Source organism: Sarcophilus harrisii, chromosome 2 (genome assembly GCF_902635505.1).
Source record: "Sarcophilus harrisii chromosome 2, mSarHar1.11, whole genome shotgun sequence".
NCBI classification, from domain to species: domain Eukaryota; kingdom Metazoa; phylum Chordata; class Mammalia; order Dasyuromorphia; family Dasyuridae; genus Sarcophilus; species Sarcophilus harrisii.
Genome location: NC_045427.1, coordinates 135,108,904 through 135,129,070, shown reverse-complemented (window position 1 = coordinate 135,129,070; position 20,167 = coordinate 135,108,904). Strand labels below are relative to the sequence as shown.

At 33.4% G+C, this 20,167-nt stretch overlaps 1 protein-coding gene across 3 annotated transcripts in view; it reads right to left on the bottom strand.

Moving 5' to 3' along the window:
- Positions 1-20,167, bottom strand: part of PPP3CC (protein phosphatase 3 catalytic subunit gamma) — a 124,854-nt gene that overhangs the window by 68,841 nt on the left and 35,846 nt on the right. For all 3 annotated transcript variants that reach the window (XR_004231770.1, XM_012540040.3, XM_012540038.3), the window contains exons 2-3: positions 5,614-5,811; positions 5,187-5,311 (exon numbers count right to left, since the gene is read on the bottom strand). Coding sequence is in view for 2 of the 3 variants with exons in the window: in XM_012540040.3 (XP_012395494.2) it covers positions 5,187-5,311; positions 5,614-5,811 (323 nt within the window). In the remaining variant the exon portion in view is untranslated. The remainder of the gene's footprint in view (positions 1-5,186; positions 5,312-5,613; positions 5,812-20,167) is intronic.

Here is a 20,167-nt window from a genome sequence, read left to right as displayed (position 1 = left end):
AAACATTTAACTTTAACATCCTACTAATACATTGTGATTCCATCATTTATCTCTTTGATTTTCACATCCTTGAAATTATCTGTTCCAAATCTTTCCTCAATTTCTCAACTCTACTCACACAACTTCCTCTCTTGCTTCTTACTTGTGAGAAAAGCGAAGCCATCCATTTTGAGCTTTCATCTTTAATCCTCTATACTAGAGGTATCAGGTGTAATCAATTCACAAAAACTTCTGAGCACACCAGAACCAACATAAAATGTAACTAGGAAATGTTTAACAAAATAAATATATACAATATATCCTAGATAATATTAATTTGTAGTTTTCTAAGTTATATGTGACTGTGAGGATCCCTTTCTGTTTGAGTTTGACACCAATGTTCTATACATCATAGTTCTGTGCTCATCCATTCTCTTCTGGTTCTCTCTAGTTTCAGAAGTTAAAGTAGCTGTCTATTTTTCTTTTTTTAATCAAGACTAAACTTTCTACTTGTGCTATGGATTTCACTTTCTCCAAAAGCTTGCTTCACTGAACATGTCTTTTTTTCTTATACCCTGGATATTGCAAAAGCCAAGGAAGAAGCTGGATGAGTCCTTAACTTGGCAGCTCTAGAATTGAGAATAAAAGGATGTGGGTTTTATTTTTTTTTCTTAATTATCACTGAAATATTCTGAATTTAATGGGGAAAATGATTGTGAAGTTCTTGGAGGTATAACTTTATGAATCCCTCATTTAGTTATACCCTCTATTTTATGGCAATAACAATACTCAAGGGGTATTGGTGTGTTTGCTTTTTTCAGTTGTCTGCATCAACTTCTCTAAACTGCTTCACTGAAACATCCCTGGCTCAGAAAATTCTGTTCACCCAGATTTTATTCTCCTTGATTGTGATGGTAAAGAAACTGAATGAAAAAGCACCATGGAATTGGTTCTTTATATTCATATTGGTCTAAATATTTGATACTCTTTGTGATATTTATTACTAAAAAAGACTATACAACAAAGGTCTTGTTGCAATCTCTGGAATGGACTGCAACACATTGAAAAGAAAGGCCTGGTATTTTATTGCAATGCTCATAAAATGAAACAATTTATGAACATGAAATCATCATATGTCTTTATTCCATGACTAGTTGCATCTATAATATAACTTGGATATGTCTGTTTTTGCTTGAAGAGGCTAAATGACTATGATTTTTCAGTAACAGTTTATTAAATGACAGCAAAGCATTCTGAATCTCTACAAGTTTCAAGGCTACCAAGCAAATGAAAATCATACCAAATTTAGTTTTAAAATAAAACCGTTTCAGTTAATGTTAGGATTTTAAGTCAAAGATTCTAAGCGATAACATGGAAAGTATTTAATCTAAATTTGAATTTACTAGTCTCCTTATCCCTTCTTACATAAATAAAACTTTGTTTTGAGCCACAAAAAAGATGGATTCAAAAGTAAATTCTATTAAACACTAAAATCAAACTAACTCTAATACTACCTAAGTTGTTTACAATAAGAAAAGATACATTATCAATCTCTTTCTACAACAAAAGTGATCTTGATAACTAAACAAGAGACAAAGTAGAAAAAAGTAAACTACAGACTAATAGTCTTAATGAACATTGATGTAAAACTTTAAAGAATTAGCAAGTAGCTTAAAAACATATTAGAAATATCACATACTATGACCAGATTGAGTTTATTTCAGTAATGCAGGAATGATTCAACATAAGGATATTGTAAATATATTCAGTATATTAATAATAAAAATCACATGATTATAATATCCACAGATGCTGAAAAGACTTTTTAACAGAATCCAACACTCATTTCCAATAAAAACGCTAATAATCATAGGAGCAAGTGTATTGTTCCTTAACATAGTAAACAGTATTTATTTAAATACAAGAACAAACATCATATGTAATGGAAAAAAGTTAGAGGCTATTCTAGTAAGATCTAGGATAAAGTAAGAATATTTATTATCACTGTTACTATTTAACTATTTAGTGAAAAAAACACTAGCTATATCAATAAAACAAGAAAAAGAAATTGAAGGAATGAACACAGACAAAAAGAAAATTAAATTAATGCTTTCTGCAGATATGATGATAGGCATTAGTGAATTCAATAGAGTAAACTAAAAATTAATTGAAATAGTAATTTCAGCAAAGTTGCAGGATATAAGGCAAATTCACATAAAGTATTGGCTTTCTTATACATAACTAACAAAACAGGGTGGGGCTAGGTGGTACAGTAGAAAGAGTGCCAGACTCAGAATCAGGAAGACTCATTTTCCTGAGTTCAAATCTGGACTTAGATTTGAGGTATGTGATTTACTTACTACCTGTGTGACCCCAGGAAAGTCACTTAGATCTGTTTGCCTCAGTTTTTCTCATCTGTAAAATGAGCCAGAGATGGAAAGACAAACCCCTCCAGTATCTTTCTCAAGAACTGAAAAACAATTGAATAACAACAACCAACAAAACAGAGAGAAATTCAATTTGAATTCCATTCCAAATAATTATGTTGGTTATGTTTAGCATTTTTGTACTGTTTAAAAAAAAAAGGGTCAATTGATAGAAGAGATTAGTTATGTAACAACAGAAGCAAATGGATATAACAGTACAGTATTCAATAAAACCCCATAACTTCAGTTATTGGGGGGTAAAGGACTCAATATTTGACAAACACTTTTGGAAAAATTGGATAATAGTCTGGAAGAAATTAGGTTTCTTTCTCACTTTCAATCGCTCCTGCTCTCCTGGTCTCTTTGTCTTTTCATTAAAACATGTTCATTTTCTTCTTATTATAAAGAGAGACAAAATTCAGTCCTTGAACTTGCAATGCCCTTAAACTAACAGAATTTCCTTGTCCTTTCTACTTCTAAACTTGTAGTTGCTTCTACTTCCTCATCATCCTATCATTCTACTGAAACTCAGAAAAACCTTTTAATTACCAAATTCAATGGTCTTTTCTTAGTTCTCAATGTCCTTACCTTTCTGCTGCATTTGATTCTGTTAACCTCTTCTTCTTGTTTTATTATATTTTCCCTTGGTTTCTCTGATTTAGCTCTTTTCTGATTTCCTTACTCAAATCATCAACTACTATCAACAATATTTTATGATGTAACTGTGCAAAAGTATCATTGTTAGGTGCTGGGGATGGAAGAATAACAAATTGTAAAAGATAGAGAACCTCTACTTCATGTCTAGAAGATAGATAAGATACTAAACAACAAAAATAGGCAAAATGTAAAATATTCCATGATAAATGCATTAGATAGCTACAGAACACTGTGCCATGTGAGATCTCAGAAAAATATAAATTAGCAAAAAGGGAGATAGGTGTAGAAAAGGCTTTTTTAGAGAAATAGAGAAGGAAAGTTGTTGAATAAGTCTAGAATAAGGAGAATGTGAAGGGGTAGTGGGTAACATGATGCAAAGATGGGAAAGTCAGGGCAATTCAAAGTTGTGGATGATTTTGGCAAATGGCAAAATTCTGAGCTTGACTTGGTCAACAAGAGGAAGCAGGTAAAGATGTCTCAGCAGAGGAATGACAATACCAAGTCTACACATAAGATTACTTGAGTGAAGCAGGAAGACATGTAAAAATGTATGTATGTATGTATGTATATGTGTATGTATGTATGTATAGAGGGGAAATGGGGGCATTAAATTAAGATAGTGACAGCAGGAATAGAAAAGAGGTGATGCATACAGAACATTTTCAGTTGAAATTAATAAACTTGGATACCACCACCAACTTGGATACCTATCAGATTGCTATGACAAAAAAAAAAAAGAAAATGATAAACGTTGGAGAAGATGTAGGAAAACTGGGACACTAATGCATTGTTGATAAGAGTTGTGAATTGATCCAACCAATCTGGGGAACAATTTGGAACTAAGTCCAAAGAACAACCAAACTCTGCATAACACTTTGATCTAGCAATGCCAGTAATAGGTCTATATCTCAAAGACATCATGAAAAAAGGAAAAGGATCTATATGTATAAAAATATTTATTTATAACAACTTTTTTCATGGTGGCAAAGAATTAGAAATTGAGAGGATGCCCATCAACTGGGGAATGGCTGAACAACTTGTGGTATATAAATGTAAAAGAATACTACTGTGCTATAAGGAATGATAAGCAGGTAGATTTCAGAAAGACTTACATTGGTGTGGAGTGAAGTGAGCAAAATCAGGAGAACACTATATACTGTTACATGATTGTGTGATAATTAAATTAACTATGATAGGCTTAGCTCTTCTCAGCAATACAATGATCCAAGACAATTCCAAAAGACTTATGAAAGAAAATGCTATCTACATCCAGAGAAAGAACTATGGAGTCTGAAAACAGATTAAAGTGTACTATTTTCACTTTTTTATTGTTGTTTCCTTTTTGTTGATTCTTCTTTCACAATATGACTAATGTGTTAATGTTTTTATAATAAAAGCTTTTTATTTTTCCAAATACATGCAAAGACAGTTTAACATCCATCTTTGTAAAACTTGTGTTTAAAATTTTTCTTCCTTCCTTCCTCCACCCCTAGATAACAAGAAATTCAATATAGGTTAAACATGTGCAATTCTTCTAAATATATGGAAATGTTTTAGCATGATTACATATGTATAATATATCAAACTGCTTGCAATCTTTTTAAGGCAGCAAATCTTGATTAGAGAAAAATTTGGGACTCAAAAGTATTATTAAAAAAATCAATATCTTTATATGTAATTGGAAAAAGTATAAAAACTATTTACAAAAAAAAGAAATTAATAGATTTGGTAACTAATTAAATACAAAGTGAAGGAGAAGGATGAGCAAAAGGTAATCATATCAATTAACTGAGCCATGGCTTATGACAAGTAATAATTTATACCATTTATTTATTAATTGTATATTAGCTATAGGGAGAGCAGGTTAATTTAAAAAATGATTATTTGAAATGCTGAATCAATGAGTCCTATTGTTATGAAATAAATCATTCCTACCTAATATTAAAGTCTTTTTTTATATCCATTTAGTTATAAAAAGTAAGATCTAAAATGTTGCTAATTTTCTCATTTCAATAACTTCACTAAACTGAAAACAAAAAAATACTTTATCTTTTATGTCATAATTTTAACGTGTGCAAATTTTTAACAAATTTGTTTTACTTATTTTTTCTAATTAATTTTTACCTCTATACTGAAGTAGCCTCTATCCACATAGTCTCCCAGGAAGAGGTAGCGTGTGTTAACAGGTGATCCTCCAACTTCAAACAATTTCATCAGGTCAAAGAATTGTCCATGAACATCACCACACACTAGGTTAAAAAAAAGCATGCAGGTAACAGTATTTACAATTTCAGAAGAAAAAAGGCATTATACTAAGAGGAATTATTATCATGATCAGTATTTTTAAAAATTATATTGAATTTGGAATAGTGAAATTCTCTTCTATAGACTTTTCAGACTTAATTTTGATGAACAAAGAAAATACTATAGTAAAATTAGGAACATTTCACAATGCCAAAGAAAATTAGCACAACATGTTACTTCTACAAGAATACCCAATACTTGTATTAGTGCCCATCCATATATGTCACCATGGAACTACTTCTCAGACCTGTGATAGGTGCCTCCAATTCTATCATAGTCTTTTCACTTTTCAGAATGGCACCTCCATCATTGATTATCTTTAAGGCTGCTTCCTCCTCTAGTCTACCTTCTTTCACCAAGTGGCTTTTCAAGACATCAAGTCTGGGTTTACCATCTTCAAATACTTCTTTTATTGTGAGCCGCCGAGTTGGAGGAAAAGGAACAGCTAGAAACAGACAAAAGAATAAAAATAATTATGTTTAGAGGTGATAATATTATGAATAAAAACCATATGCTTTCTGTGGTTGTTTAACAAGTATTCTGGTTCTGTATCCGTAACACTTAAGTTATATGATGAAAAATTTCTAAGATCCTGTATATTTCAAATCTGGCCTCGTCACTTGGTAGCTGTGTGACTCTGGGCAAGTCACAATCCCTTAAATAAAATCCTGAATATTAAATCTGATTATTTATTGTTTTTGGGAAAGACTACAGATAAATCCAATGCCATAAGCCTCATATTTGGTCATAAGAGATTTTTACTTATCATAATGTTTCCTGAATTTGAAGCTGATTTAAACAAGTAAAATAAAAGACTTTCCTACATAAATTTTAATGAAGAAGTCTTTTGTTTTTCTACTTTATCTAAAAAGAGAAATATAATCCAAAACAACAAATATTTACTAAGCACCTACTATGTTCTAGGCACTGACTGTGCTTTGTATTCTGGAGACAGACAAAATCAGAAGTTAAGGAATTTACATTCTATTAAGGGATTAAAAAAAGTGACTCCAAACTATAAAAATCTTCATTTAAGAAGAATTAAAAAGGAAAATTTACAATGCTTAAAGATGATGTTGAAACCATACACTTGCATAATTCTTTTTGATCTGAATTAGTTCACTGGTCAAAGCAATGGATCTGGATTTAAAAGGCAATGGTCATTTACAGTACCTTTTACAACTTTTAACTTTGGATAGTTAAAATAAGACAATTAGACTACATAAGTATTAAAGTCCTTTCCAGTTGAAAATCCTATAATGCTATAAGTTCTAGGTTAAGCAGACTACAAAATTACATAACACGCATTTTACTTATCTTAACAAGCATTATTAAACACATATTAAAGTTACTTAAGAGTGCAGTTTTCTAGAAAAAGATAAAAAAAAATTCTATCAAGAATATCATTGATCTGATAGTATAAATTGTTTTTTCCCAATAAACATAAAATTGAAAAGAGCAGATATAAAAGGAATAGTTCTGTTTCTTAATGACTAAGCATGCTAAAAAGGGAAGTTTCATACTAAATCATCCCTTTTTCCATCTTGTTATCAGGTTTTGCATGGGCAGTTCTGAGAGTCAATTCAACTCATTTCTGATCATACAATTGGGAAGTGGACAATTTGTCTCAATTGCATGTGTGGTGCAAAGTATGTATGACAATACAATTAATGAACTACCTTACTAGGAAAAACACGAAACATTTAAAAATTAAATAGCTTAATTTAATAACATCAAATATAATGACAAAAAAAGCCTACTTTATTTCATATTCCCTAAGTGACAGCTTGAAAGCCACAAATTTCTCAAACAGAAAGGAGCTCAACTAAATGAATGATACAAGTATCTTTAAACAGACATTTCCTACACTACCCAAAGGGTGACGAGAGACCCAAACAGATAGCAGGAATAAAATGGCTTATTTTAGTCAGATTTTGCATGATTTTAGAAGTTCAAAATATTTTCATTATGAAGAGTTTCCTTATGAATCTCATTCTTTACTAAGAAATTACTACAGAAATTATAGTAGTTATTAAAACAGTAAAATCAGATTTTCATAGATGAAAAACAATTTTTTGGGGAGGGTTTGTTTTATTTTTTTTATTGTCACTTTTTATTTTCAAAACATATGCATGGATAATTTTCTATATTCACCCTTGCAAAACCTTATATTCCAAACTTTTCTCCTCTCTTCCTCCACCCCTTCCTCTAGATGGCAAGTAATTCAACATATGTTAAACATGTGTTATTTTTCTATACATATTTCCACAATTAGATGATAAAATTCTTAGTCTTAGATTTACATTACTTCACTAACACTTTTTCTACTTTCAAGGTGTCATCAGCAAAAAAAATGATCTTAAATGCTCAAAAGCTTCATCACAGTGTAAAAAGATCTAACAAGTCCTAAGCCAGAAAGCCTTCGAGGAAAGGCTTACTGATGGTGTTCATCTGTTATTCAAGAACTAACTTTGTTAAAACCTTCACCCTTAGGTATGCTTCAAGATAAAGAAATTTTTAGCCATAGAAAATATTACAGATTATTCACCAAGAGCTGTAGGGGGTTGGCAATGTGTTTTTTCAGAGGAACTCACCACCAAGGAAATAAAAGATCTTTACAGTTAATGAAGTGATATTTATACAAGCCAGAGAGAAAAGTGAAATGTTATTTAAATGGACAATTCAGCTAAAAAACAAACAAAAATAAAGATGACTGATATTTTACTTAGCTGATAAATGTATATGGTAGTAGGAAGAGACTGACAATAAAAAGTTATGAATAAATTTATTCAAAATTTACCTAAAATGGGAGAGCATGGTTTGTTCTATCTCCCTAAAAGATTATTCCAAGAAATGAAGACAGTGAACCTTGGCGGCAAAAAAAGTCAGAAAGCAGGGGAAGGTGAACATGTCACCTTAAGGGACAAAGGAGAAACATAAGTCACCTAAACAAGATTTCTTGGGGCTGTCTCCCTAGAAATCACTAGTCCTTTATCATATAAGACCCAAAGGCAGTTTCGTACTTAATCTCCCTTTTATATCTCATTGCTATCTCAACTTAGTCAAATCCAAATCAAACCATCATGAAATGGGTAAGTTACTAATGAAAGCCTAAATTACAACCTATCCTACTTTAAACCTTTTCTCAGTCAAAGTGATGTCTAAAATTAAAGTAGAATCTGAGATTCTGAGATGAAGTTATTAATACTTGGCTTTAAAAATCTATTTTTGCCATTGTTCATGCCAATTTTTTTTTTTTTACATCTAAAATTCCATTGATGAGATATCTGTTTCATCACAACTTAAGTATACCTTATCTATGTGTGTTTTTAAAATTTCCATAGACAAAAACATCAGCTAACCTTTCAGTGCTCTGCTGGAATAAACCCTATATTTTTACTAACCCTAAAGTAAGAGAACAGAAATTGAGAACTTCTTCTTTTCCTGAATAATGAGCTATTCAGAGAAAAAGTAAGCAAGATTCAGATTTCTCATCCAACATGAAAAGTGATCTGAGTGGAAGTGATCTGAAGATAAAATCAGAATGGGTAACTTATACTGTTTAAATTTACTTTCTTCAGTTATCTAGTAACAATAATTTCTTTCCTTCCTTGTTTTCTTTCTTAAATAGGGCAAAAGGAATAAAGTAAAAGTAAGTCTTTAGGTTAGAGTTAGGGCAGATAAGAGAAATGGGACAAGGACAGACCAAAAACAATGAATGGAGTTAAGTTGTGTAGAGGTACGGTGGTTAATACAGATCTATGGCATAAGTCTCCTAGGGCAGATGTGCCAAAAATAGATCAGCATTATTAGTCTGAGCCACGTAGGATTTCTGGACTTTAGACTGGAAAGAAGGAATCCCTGAACAGTCACATTGGGTAAGCCTACTTCACCTAAATTACTCTCTGGAAATATATATATTTAGCAAGTTCCATTTTTTATATTTTTAATTGTTTTATGAAACCCTCCACCAAGTTCTACTCTGATGCTTTAATTATGCTAAGGAGGTAGCCTTGAATTCTCAATACAGGTTAAATCCTGATAAGTTCTACCATGCTAGAAAGCCTTCAATTATAAGCCAATAATAGGCAGAGTCTGATTTCCCAGGAGCAGCCTAATTAAGTAGGGAAAAGTTTAGCACCATTAGGCTGGAAACTGGATGTTGAGTTCTTTGGCCATGATAATCAATTAAACAAAGAAAAGTGCAAAATGGTTCTCAGTCCTGGGCACCCCCACTCTCACTTCTGCAATGATGGTGGCAGAGAATAAAAACTTGTTTGTAAAAATCTCACAAAAAAAGAATAAAGGATGATTACAATTAGAATCATCTTATTAAGGAAAGAGAAACAGTAGAAGAAAAGACAGTTTAAAGAGAGTTTGAAGAGATCTAACTAAGCAAATACCTTTAAGGATGAAATTGGGAGGGGGGGAGAGCATTTAAAAAGGACAAAATTTCTAACAAACTTTTTTTTTTAAATCCTAACAGCAAAGGAGAGCTACTTACATTTGAACTTTTAAAATTCCCAATGTGTCCAATGAGTAGTTTGACTCAGACTAAATATTCAATAAAGGACTTTGATGTGGGAAAGATTCCTTTCTAGATTCCCACCCCCTCATAGTTAATAATGTAAATTACCCTTTGACTCACAAATCTTGGTCCCTTTGAATTCCAATAGAAGATCCGGACCTGTCCCAGCCCCACCCACATCTGAGCCAACTTTGGGGCTATACCCAAAAGCCCCTCGAGCTAAGTCTCCTATTATAAAAGGGCCACGCTGGGAACCTCTCTTTGCAGAGATTCCCAACATGCTAGCCATGTGAGGATCCTCTGTCCATTGGACACTGTCCGGTGCCCTCCTTATCTCTACCTGTTATACCACAGTTCTCTTTAACTGTTCTGACTTGGTTTCCCTGAACTAGTTTCCTTTGTCTCAGTTTCCTTAATTATTCTGTCAAATCCCCTTAGTGATAAAAACCCACTCTGGTTCATTAAGATTGGGAACCATTTACTCTAAGGTTATAAATTGCTAGCAAGATAAACAAGAGAGCCTCTCCTGTCCTCAAGAATTTACAATATCCCTCACTGACATTTTTATCTTTGGGTATTCAGACATCCTGTCTCTGGGCTTTTAGGAGTTATGGTCTCTCCCCAACCTGACAGAAGCCTTCCCACCTTTTTTGGGGTCTTTGCCTGTAGAGAATATTTAAGTGATTGGTTTTCTCTTGTCCATTGCTGGAAGAGCCTGGCTTCTAGATGTAGCATGCTGGATTCCAGCCCTGGAACCAACATGGTTTCCTTGGTCCCAGTATATCTTTATCTCTATCTGACTGGATAATTTGAGACGAGAGTCCTGTCCAGTCAATTATACTCTCCAATTAATAAACTATTGAAAACTCTCTAATCTCTCTCCTGCCTCAGTTTCTCCGGCATTACATACCTTCACCTATCTCCTACTTCCAAACCCAATAATAAACCTCTTTTTATCAATCTAGCTCTTGGGCCAATAAATTCCTTTATTGGGAACTTGCGCTGCTACTAGACCTCCTTTACCGCCGTATCCTTGTGCCGAATCCAAGTAGGTTGCAGGGGAGATCTGTTTAATTCCCTGTACCTGAAACCTGCCACTAGACCTCAACTAAACCCTAATTTCATTTAGGTACCCCAAATCTAGACCTCAACAACTTCAGTGAGTTCAAAACATACTCAAAAGAGAACCGTCACTCAACATTCTCTCTCTCTTTTTTTTTTTTTTAATTTTTTATTTAATAGCCTTTTATTTACAAGTTATATGTATGGGTAACTTTACAGCATTAACAATTGCCAAACCTCTTGTTCCAATTTTTCACCTCTTACCCCCCACCCCCTCCCCGAGATGGCAGGATGACCAGTAGATGTTAAGTACATTAAAATATAAATTAGATACACAATAAGTATACATGACCAAACCGTTATTTTGCTGTACAAAAAGAATCAGACTCTGAAATATTGTACAATTAGCTTGTGAAGGAAATCAAAAATGCAGGTGGGCATAAATATAGGGATTGGGAATTCAATGTAATGGTTTTTAGTCATCTCCCAGAGTTCTTTTTCTGGGCATAGCTAGTTCAGTTCATTACTGCTCCATTAGAAATGATTTGGTTGATCTCGTTGCTGAGGATGGCCTGATCCATCAGAACTGGTCATCATCTAGTATTGTTGTTGAAGTATATAATGATCTCCTGGTCCTGCTCATTTCACTCAGCATCAGTTCGTGTAAGTCTCTCCAGGCCTTTCTGAAATCATCCTGTTGGTCATTTCTTACAGAACAGTAATATTCCATAATATTCATATACCACAATTTATTCAGCCATTCTCCAACTGATGGGCATCCATTTAGTTTCCAGTTTCTAGCCACTACAAAGAGGGCTGCCACAAACATTCATGCACATACAGGTCCCTTTCCCTTCTTTATGATCTCTTTGGGATATAAGCCCAGTAGTAATACTGCTGGATCAAAGGGTATGCACAGTTTGATAACTTTTTGAGCATAGTTCCAAACTACTCTCCAGAATGGTTGGATTCGTTCACAACTCCACCAACAATGCATCAATTCAACATACTCTCAAAGTGATCATTCAATCTCTCCCTTGAAGATCTCTGAAAAGGAAATCATTATTTCCAAAGGTTGTTCATTCTACTTTTAGAAACTAATTGTTAATCCTCACATCTAGCTTCTTTGTTCACTGCTCCTCAGTGACGATTTTGTCCTCAGCAAACAGAAAAACTCTAAACTGCATAAAAAGCCAGTCAGAAATTCACAGGCAACAGGAAAGCCTAAGAAGACCTAAATAGCCAAATCTCTGAACCTCAAAGATGAGGGGTGGAGGAAGGAGCTAACAGCAGGAGACAGAGATAATAAGCACAGGAATCTGGTTGATCTAGAATAAGACAAAGAAGGATCGACAATCTTACTAAAACACAGCAGTGGGTAGAGCCTAACCCCGACAAAAAAAAAAAAAACCCAGTTCAGGAACTAAGAACAGACAAAGGAATAAACTGAAGGAACAATATGAAGAATGACTGTAAATCCAGAGGTTCCATTCCATAGAGACATTAATGTAACAACTGAAAGAAAACTCAAAGGAAAAAAATGGACCTCTTACAAATATAAAGACACCAAAGACGTGAAGAGATTTACAAAAACTAAAAGCCTTTGAGTAAAAATATGGAAGAGCAAATAGCTAGAAGACTAAGTGGTAAATCTTACCACCTAAGAGACTCACTGAAAACTAGAATAGACCAAACAAAAATCAATGATTTTATGATATCAATAATAGTTGAGGCAGCAAGAATTATTAGAACAATATTAAAAGACTGGGGAAAGAAAGAAAACATTATTGGACATGGCAAATGTGTTGCTTTAATTTGCTTGACCATGTTTATTTGTTACATGGATTATTTTCTTTTTTCTTAAGTGGAGGGAGATAATAATAATGATGAGAGAAAAAGGCCAATTGAAATTTTATTTTACTTATTTATTTTTGCTGAGGCAATTAGGGATAAGTGACACAACTAGGAAGTGTTAAGTGTCTGTGATCATATTTGAACTCAGGTCCTCCTGACTTCAGGACTGGTGTGCTCTTTCCACTGTGCTATCTAGCTGCCCTGAAACTTATTTTTTAAATGCAGACAAGAAACAAGAAGAAAGTTGACAATGCATACAATAGGACAATATTGAAAGCAAGTGTACAATTTTATTTACTTTATCAAAAACATTAAATGAAGATTCAACTTAATATACAAATCTGTATTGGGCTCTTTATGTATACAGAAATGCTCATTTTTTATTAATACTTTTTAAAGTACTAATTAAAACTAAAGTTCCTGAAATGTATAAGGCTGTTAATAACTATTAAGAGTTAAGGGTAAAGAATTACCAAGGACTAATACTATACAGCCAGAATAGAATGCCATATTTATTATTTGTGCTTCAGGCAATCTGCTTTTTAAATTCACTATTTCATGCCACCAAAACAGTTCTCTGGCTGATCTAGAGTCAGTGATTTAACAAGTGTGCAAATGGAAACTTTAAAAATTGACATTGAGCATATAGGATAGAAAGTGGGGGAAAAAATCTCCTAGACAAATTCTAATTAAGTCCACATCTTAAAAATACTATTATAACTTATATAATTTAACCCAGAAGTACACAAACTTAAAACTAATGAACTCAAAGTGCATCAAACATTTATAACCCACTTATCAAGATTTTTTTAAAAGTCAAAGTATTATATAACTGAAATCAGAAATTGGGTATTATAGGATAATTCTATCACTTAAAACAGGTCCCATACAGTTTATTACAATTAATCAAACAAAAGGGGTTTATTAAGTACTAACCATGCCACCAAACACTGTGCTAAGTGCTACAAATTAAAAGGGCAAAAAGTTGAAACAATTTTGATTCTCTAGAAACTTTCAACAAATACACACAAAAATACTTCAAAGGACTTTGATGGACACCAAGGAAGTCAGAAGGTAAGTCAAATAGCTTGTGAAACCAAAAAGTTAAGAATGGGGAGAAGGAAGGACAAAGAGAAAGGAAGCTAAGAAGGGAGTATTCCATAACTAGCTTCCATTCAGAAACCTAAGATGTACAGGACCTTGACTAGAATCTTCTCGTTTGTTTTAGGACACACAAAGAAAGTGGCAAATAAAACAGAGAAAAGAATTATGGTCATTTGCTAGAACAACATGGAAATGAAAATTACCAAAATTACTAGCACACCTTCAAATTAAAGCACACTTTAAGTATGTTGTTTTAGGGTTTTCCAAGCTATTATCTTTTAAATTTTTTTATTTTGTTTTTAGTTTATGAAATAAAACAAGCATTTCCATGATAGATGAAGCTACATGAAATTGCAAATCTACTATGTACAACTTATCATGTAAATTTTTTTTGTTCTCTCCCCTACCTTAGTCTAAAAAATAGCTACTATTAAATACAAATAGTTATATATATGTAAAATTATCCCATACACACTTCTATTTTATCAATTCTTTCTCTAGATGCAGGTAGTGTCTTTCTTCGTATGTCCTTATAGTTAATTTGGGTATTTATAATAGACAAAATAACATTCACTCAAAGTCATTCTTAAACCAATATTGCTATTGCTGTATACAATATCCTGTATATAACGTAACGTATACTAATGCTTCCCTGCATTTTTCAGTCTTTGCCATCACAAAGAGAGCTGTTACAAAAATTTCAGAACATTTAGGCTCTTTTCCTTCCCCCAATCATCTTTGGAAACAGAGCAAGTAGTGGTATTTCTGGGTCAAACAGTTTTTTAAGGAGACCAACAACATCATAAGGGTGATATCCTGACTTATGTGTGAACTGGATTTAAGTAAGGCAGAATTACACAAAGTTGTCAGCCTCCTCTCTTCCAGAGTCATTCAATAGCAAGACAAAAATCAAGACTGATTGATGATGGCCCAAGATGCTGTTGATGATCTTAGTGTCTTTGATGTCTGACTAAGCTTTAAACTAATGCAGCCTCTACTTCCACTCTCTTCATGTCTGTTGGAAAACACTGTTCTTAGCTGTCCATCCATCAGGGAAGTCTTTGTATACTTGAGATAGATATTCTCCTAACTCACTAATGGGTTTGAAGCCTCTCAGTTACTCTCAACCTAGATAAAAACACTTATTAAATGCTTCTTATGTGCAAAGCACTGAAGATACAAACCAAAAAAAGAGATAGGGATTTTGGGGGCTGTAAGAGGTCCTGCCAACCCCCTGCCAGCCTTACACATCACACAGGACACGGCTCAGATAATCTGAGGGTAGCCTTGTAAGAGTGAACATGATAGTGCTGTGAAGAAGGGGGTAGCACCCCAAGGAGCAACGTGGCAGTTCCCAGGAGAGGGTGCTGGACCTTAGAGGGGAGTACGTTGAATATCCTTATTAGGAAAGGAATGCACACAACATATCTACGTGTACCTTCCTGTAGAAAATCATGTAGCTACTATAGGCTAAGATGTGATCACATATGAAGTAGTAACTAGAAACAAGCACCAAGATGATAAAAGCACTTGCAGTCTTTATAATAAAGAGTCTCACATCACCCTGGCTCTCGCCCCTCACTACTCACAATCTTCGCCGTTTCAGGTAGACAGGCAGTGCTGGTCACAATGAGGCTTGTTCCATTCAGGAGTTAGGGCCGTGACCCCTAACAGGGGGCCACACTAAGATGATGTATTAATTTAATGATGATGTATTTTTAGTGTCACTTCTATCAATAAAACTATCAGTTTTGGATATTCAACTATTTAATATTGCCAAGGACTTTGGGGGCAAAATTTTATTTTCTGGGTCTTTAGGAGTTAGGAAGACAATTAATATAGCATTTACGAAGGTGAATGCCCAGTCTAATCAATCAGGGATTGGATTACTCTCCTAGATAATGGCTGCAAGAGCTGGCTACTATTACAGAAAATCTTGGGCAATGGGTCCTGATACTCTACAAAGGAGTCGAATGGAAAGCAGCAGGTAAATTGGTGACAAAGATTTGGCCCATCTAGTATATGCTGCCTGGCTGAATTTGTATCTCATCTGAGAGACATAATAACATTTTAAACAAACAGTACTTATATAACACTTTAAGGTATGTAAAGCACTTTCTAAATATCATTTTATTCAAGCCTTACAATGATTATGAGAAATAAGTGCTAATTAGATCCAAATCAAACATCAAGGAGCTACAATCAGGATTACCCAGGGCCTAGCAACTTCCACTTTAAAAGAATGGTTCTAGTTTATCTCCATTACACATGATGTTTGCTGGTGGTTTTAAATAGATACTAATGATCATTTTAAGGAAAACTCCATATCTTGGTATATGGTGTTAGGTGCGGGTCAATGCCTAGTTTCTGCCATACTAGTTTCCAATTTTCCCAGCAGTTTTTGTCAAATAGTAAGTTCTTATTCCAAAAGCTGGGCTCTTTGGGTTTGTAAAACATTAGACTGTTATAGACTATTTTGTCTTGTGAACCTAATCTATTCCACCGATGGACTACTCTATCTCTTAGCCAGTATCAAATGGTTTTGATGACAACTCCTTTATAATATAGTTTTAGGTCTGGCACAGCTAGGCCATGTTCATTGGCAATTTTTTTCATTAATTCCCTTGAAATTCTTGACCTTTTGTTCTTCCAGATGAACTTTGTTATTTTTTCTAGATCCATAAAATAATTGGTAGTTTGATTGGTATGGCACTAAATAAGAAGATGAATTTAGTAGTATTGTCATTTTTATTATATTCGCTAGGCCTACCCATGAACACTTGCTATTTTTCCAATTGTTTAGATCTGACTTTATTTGTGTAGAAAGTGTTTTGTACTTGTGGTCATATAGTTAATGACTTTGCCTTGGCAGACAGACTCCCAAATATTTTATATTATCAATTTTAAATGGAATTTCTCTTTGCATATCTGGCTACTGGATTTTGTTGGTAACGTAGATATGTTGATGACTTATTTTGTATCCTGCAACTTTGCTAAAGTTGTTAATTTAATTGATTCTCTAGGATTCTCAAAGTATACCATAATAAAATATGCAAAGAGTGACAATTTGGTTTCCTCATTATCTACTCTAATTCCTTTTATCTCATTTTCTTCTCATTACCAAAGCTAACATTTCTAAAACAATAATGAATAGTAATGGTGATAGTGAGCAACCTTGTTTCATCCCTGATCTTATTGGGAATGATTCTAGCTTGTCCCCATTACATATGATACTTGCTGATGGTTTTAAATAGATGCTGCTGATCATATTAAGGAAAAATCCATTTATTCCCCCATACTCTCTAGTGTTTTTATTAGTGTTTTTATCAAATTCTTTTTCTGCATCTATTGAGATAATCATATGATTTTTATTAGTTTGGTTATTGATATAGTTAATTATGTTAATAGTTTTTCCTCATATTGAACCAGCCCTTCATTCCTGCCTGGTATAAATCCTACTTGGTCATGATTCTGGGAATGACTTGCTGTAATCTCTTTGCTAATATTTTATTGAGAATTTTTGTACCAATATTCATTAGGGAAATCGGTCTATAATATTTTTTCTGTTTTCATCCTATCTGGTTTAGGTATCAGCACCATATCTGTGTCATAAAAAGAATTTGGTAGGATTACTTTCCCTATTTTTTCAAATAGTTTCCACATTATTGGAATTAATTATTCTTCAAATATTTGGTAGAATTTACATGTAAATTTATCTGGTCCTGGAGATTTTTTATTAGGGAGCGGATTAATAACTTGTACTATTTCCTTTTCAAAAATGGGACTATTTAAGTAATTTATTTTCTCTTCTGTTAATATGGGCAACCTACATTTTTATAGGTATTCTTCCATTTCATTTAGATTATCAATTTTATTGACATATAATTGGGCAAAATAGCTCCTAATTATTGCTCTAATTTCCTCTTCATTGGTGGAAAGTTCTCCCTTTTCATTTTTGAGACTAATAATTAAATTTTCTTCTTTCCTTTTTAAAAATCAAATTAACTAAAGGTTTATTTTGTTGGTTTTTTAATAAAACCAACTCTTAGTTTTATTTATTAATTCAGTAGTTTTCTTATTTTCAGTTTTATTAATCTCCCTTTTTAAGAATTTCAAATTTGGTATTTAATTGGAGTTTTTAAAATTTATTCTTTTTCTAGCTTTTTTTTATTTGCAAGCCTAATTCATTGATCATCTCTTTCTCTATTTTATGTAAGTAAGCATCTAGAAATGTGGTGTTCTCTTCTTCTATATAATATAATCGTTCTCTCTGGGAGCAGATTTCTCTGGGAGGTTTTCTGGAGGCAGCCTTAGTTTCAGTTCAACTTAATAATCACCTCAAATACAGCCAGCTGATAAAATCCAAAAGTTTATTTCTTATCTCTTTCCAAGCCTGGTTAGCTTTCTTAGAGCCTCTCTCTCTCCTTGGTTCTAAGCGCTCTTGCAGCTTTGTCCTTTGCTTCTGCTTCTGCTTTCTTCAGCCTCCAGCCAGCAGAAAGGTGGAAGATGGAATGAATCTGACCTCGCCTCCAAGAGTGGGCTTGTGGGCTTCTGTATCTCCCAGAATCTCTGCCAGCTTCAGCTTCTCTTCTTCCAAATATCTCCAGCCAGCACTACGGTGAAAGTTGGAATGAATCTATCTTGCCTCTAAGAGAAGGCTTCTGGCTCTCCTAGAGTGCTCTTCTCCAACTCCTGGCAATGTTCTGAATTAACTAACCTGAAGCTCTAAGAGCTTCTTTATACATGATCTTCCAAAGGTTGACTCCTCCTCTGAGGGAGGGATTAAGGGAGGTGTGAATTCACAAAGTTACAAAGTTATCTTTGTGAATCTCCCATACTTGTGAACTCCAGTGAGTACTTAAATACATTAGTGAGCTAGAGGATTTGCTAAGTACCATGCTAAATTAGGCAACTGACTTATCACTTTATAAGGATTTGCTCTAAGGGGTGAACCAATAAGCATTGTATCAATTTCTATTGAGTTAACACTAGGATTCTAACATCTCCCTTGAGTTATCACCTTGTTTCAAGTTCTGGCTCATAACATAGAAATATAAAATTTCCCCTAATAACTGCTTTGGCTGCATCACACAAATTTTGGTATGTTGTCTCATTATTGTCATTCTCTTGGATGAAATTATTGATTGTGTCTATGATTTGTCCTTTCACCATTCATTCTTTAGGATTAAATTATTTAGTTTCCAATTTTGGGTCTATTTTCCCCTGGCCTTTTATTGAATGTGATTTTTATTGCATCATGATCTGAAAAACAATGTATTTACTATTTCTGCCTTTCTGCATTTGATTTTGAGGTTTTTATGCTCTAATACACGATCAATTTTTTTTATAGGTTCCATGTTCCACTCTTTACTATATTAGGTACTTAAATGCTAATGAAAAGGTGGGGAGGTGGGAGTGGGACACAGGAGGGAAATGTTTATCTAAGATAATAGAACACCGGAAGCTTTTAGCTATAGCTCAACTGAGCTTGCAAAGTCTCAAGTCACAATTAAGGCACAGCTCAAGGCCACATTCGTATGAGAGGTCTTCATCCAATTAATTCCATTCAATTCCCTCCTCTTTAGTTATTAACCTGTGAAGAGCTCTCACACTGTTCTTTTTTTTTTTTTTTAAATGTCAAATGTTTAATGTTTTCATTAAACGAGAAAAAAAATATTCCTTTCTGTTTCCAATTTTCTCCAAAGATCTATCATACCTAACTTTTCTAAAATTCTATTTTCTCCTTAATTTTTTTAAAAATTTATTTTGTGGTTTGATTTATCTAGTTCTGAGAGAGCAAAATTGAGATTCTCCCACTAGTATAGTTTTGTGGTCTATTTCTTCTTGCAGCTCTCTTAACTTCTCCTCTATGAATCTGGATGCTATAACCACTTGGTGCATATATGTTTAGTATTTATATTGTTTCATTATCTATGATACTCTTTAGCAAGATATAGTTTCCTTCCTTATCTCTTTAAATCTATTTTTGCTTTTGCTTGATCTGAGAACAGGATCATGCTACCCCTGCTTTTTTTACTTCACTTGAAGCATAACAGAGTCTGCTCCAGTCTTTTATCTTTACTTTGTATGTATCACTCTGCTTTAAATGTGTTTCTATAGTAAACAACATATTGTAGAATTCCGGCTTTTAAGCCAATCTGCTCCAATCTGCTCTCTGATTCCATTTTATGAGAGTTCATCCCATTCACATTCACAGTTTAAATAACTAAATCTGTATTTCTTGCCATCTTTT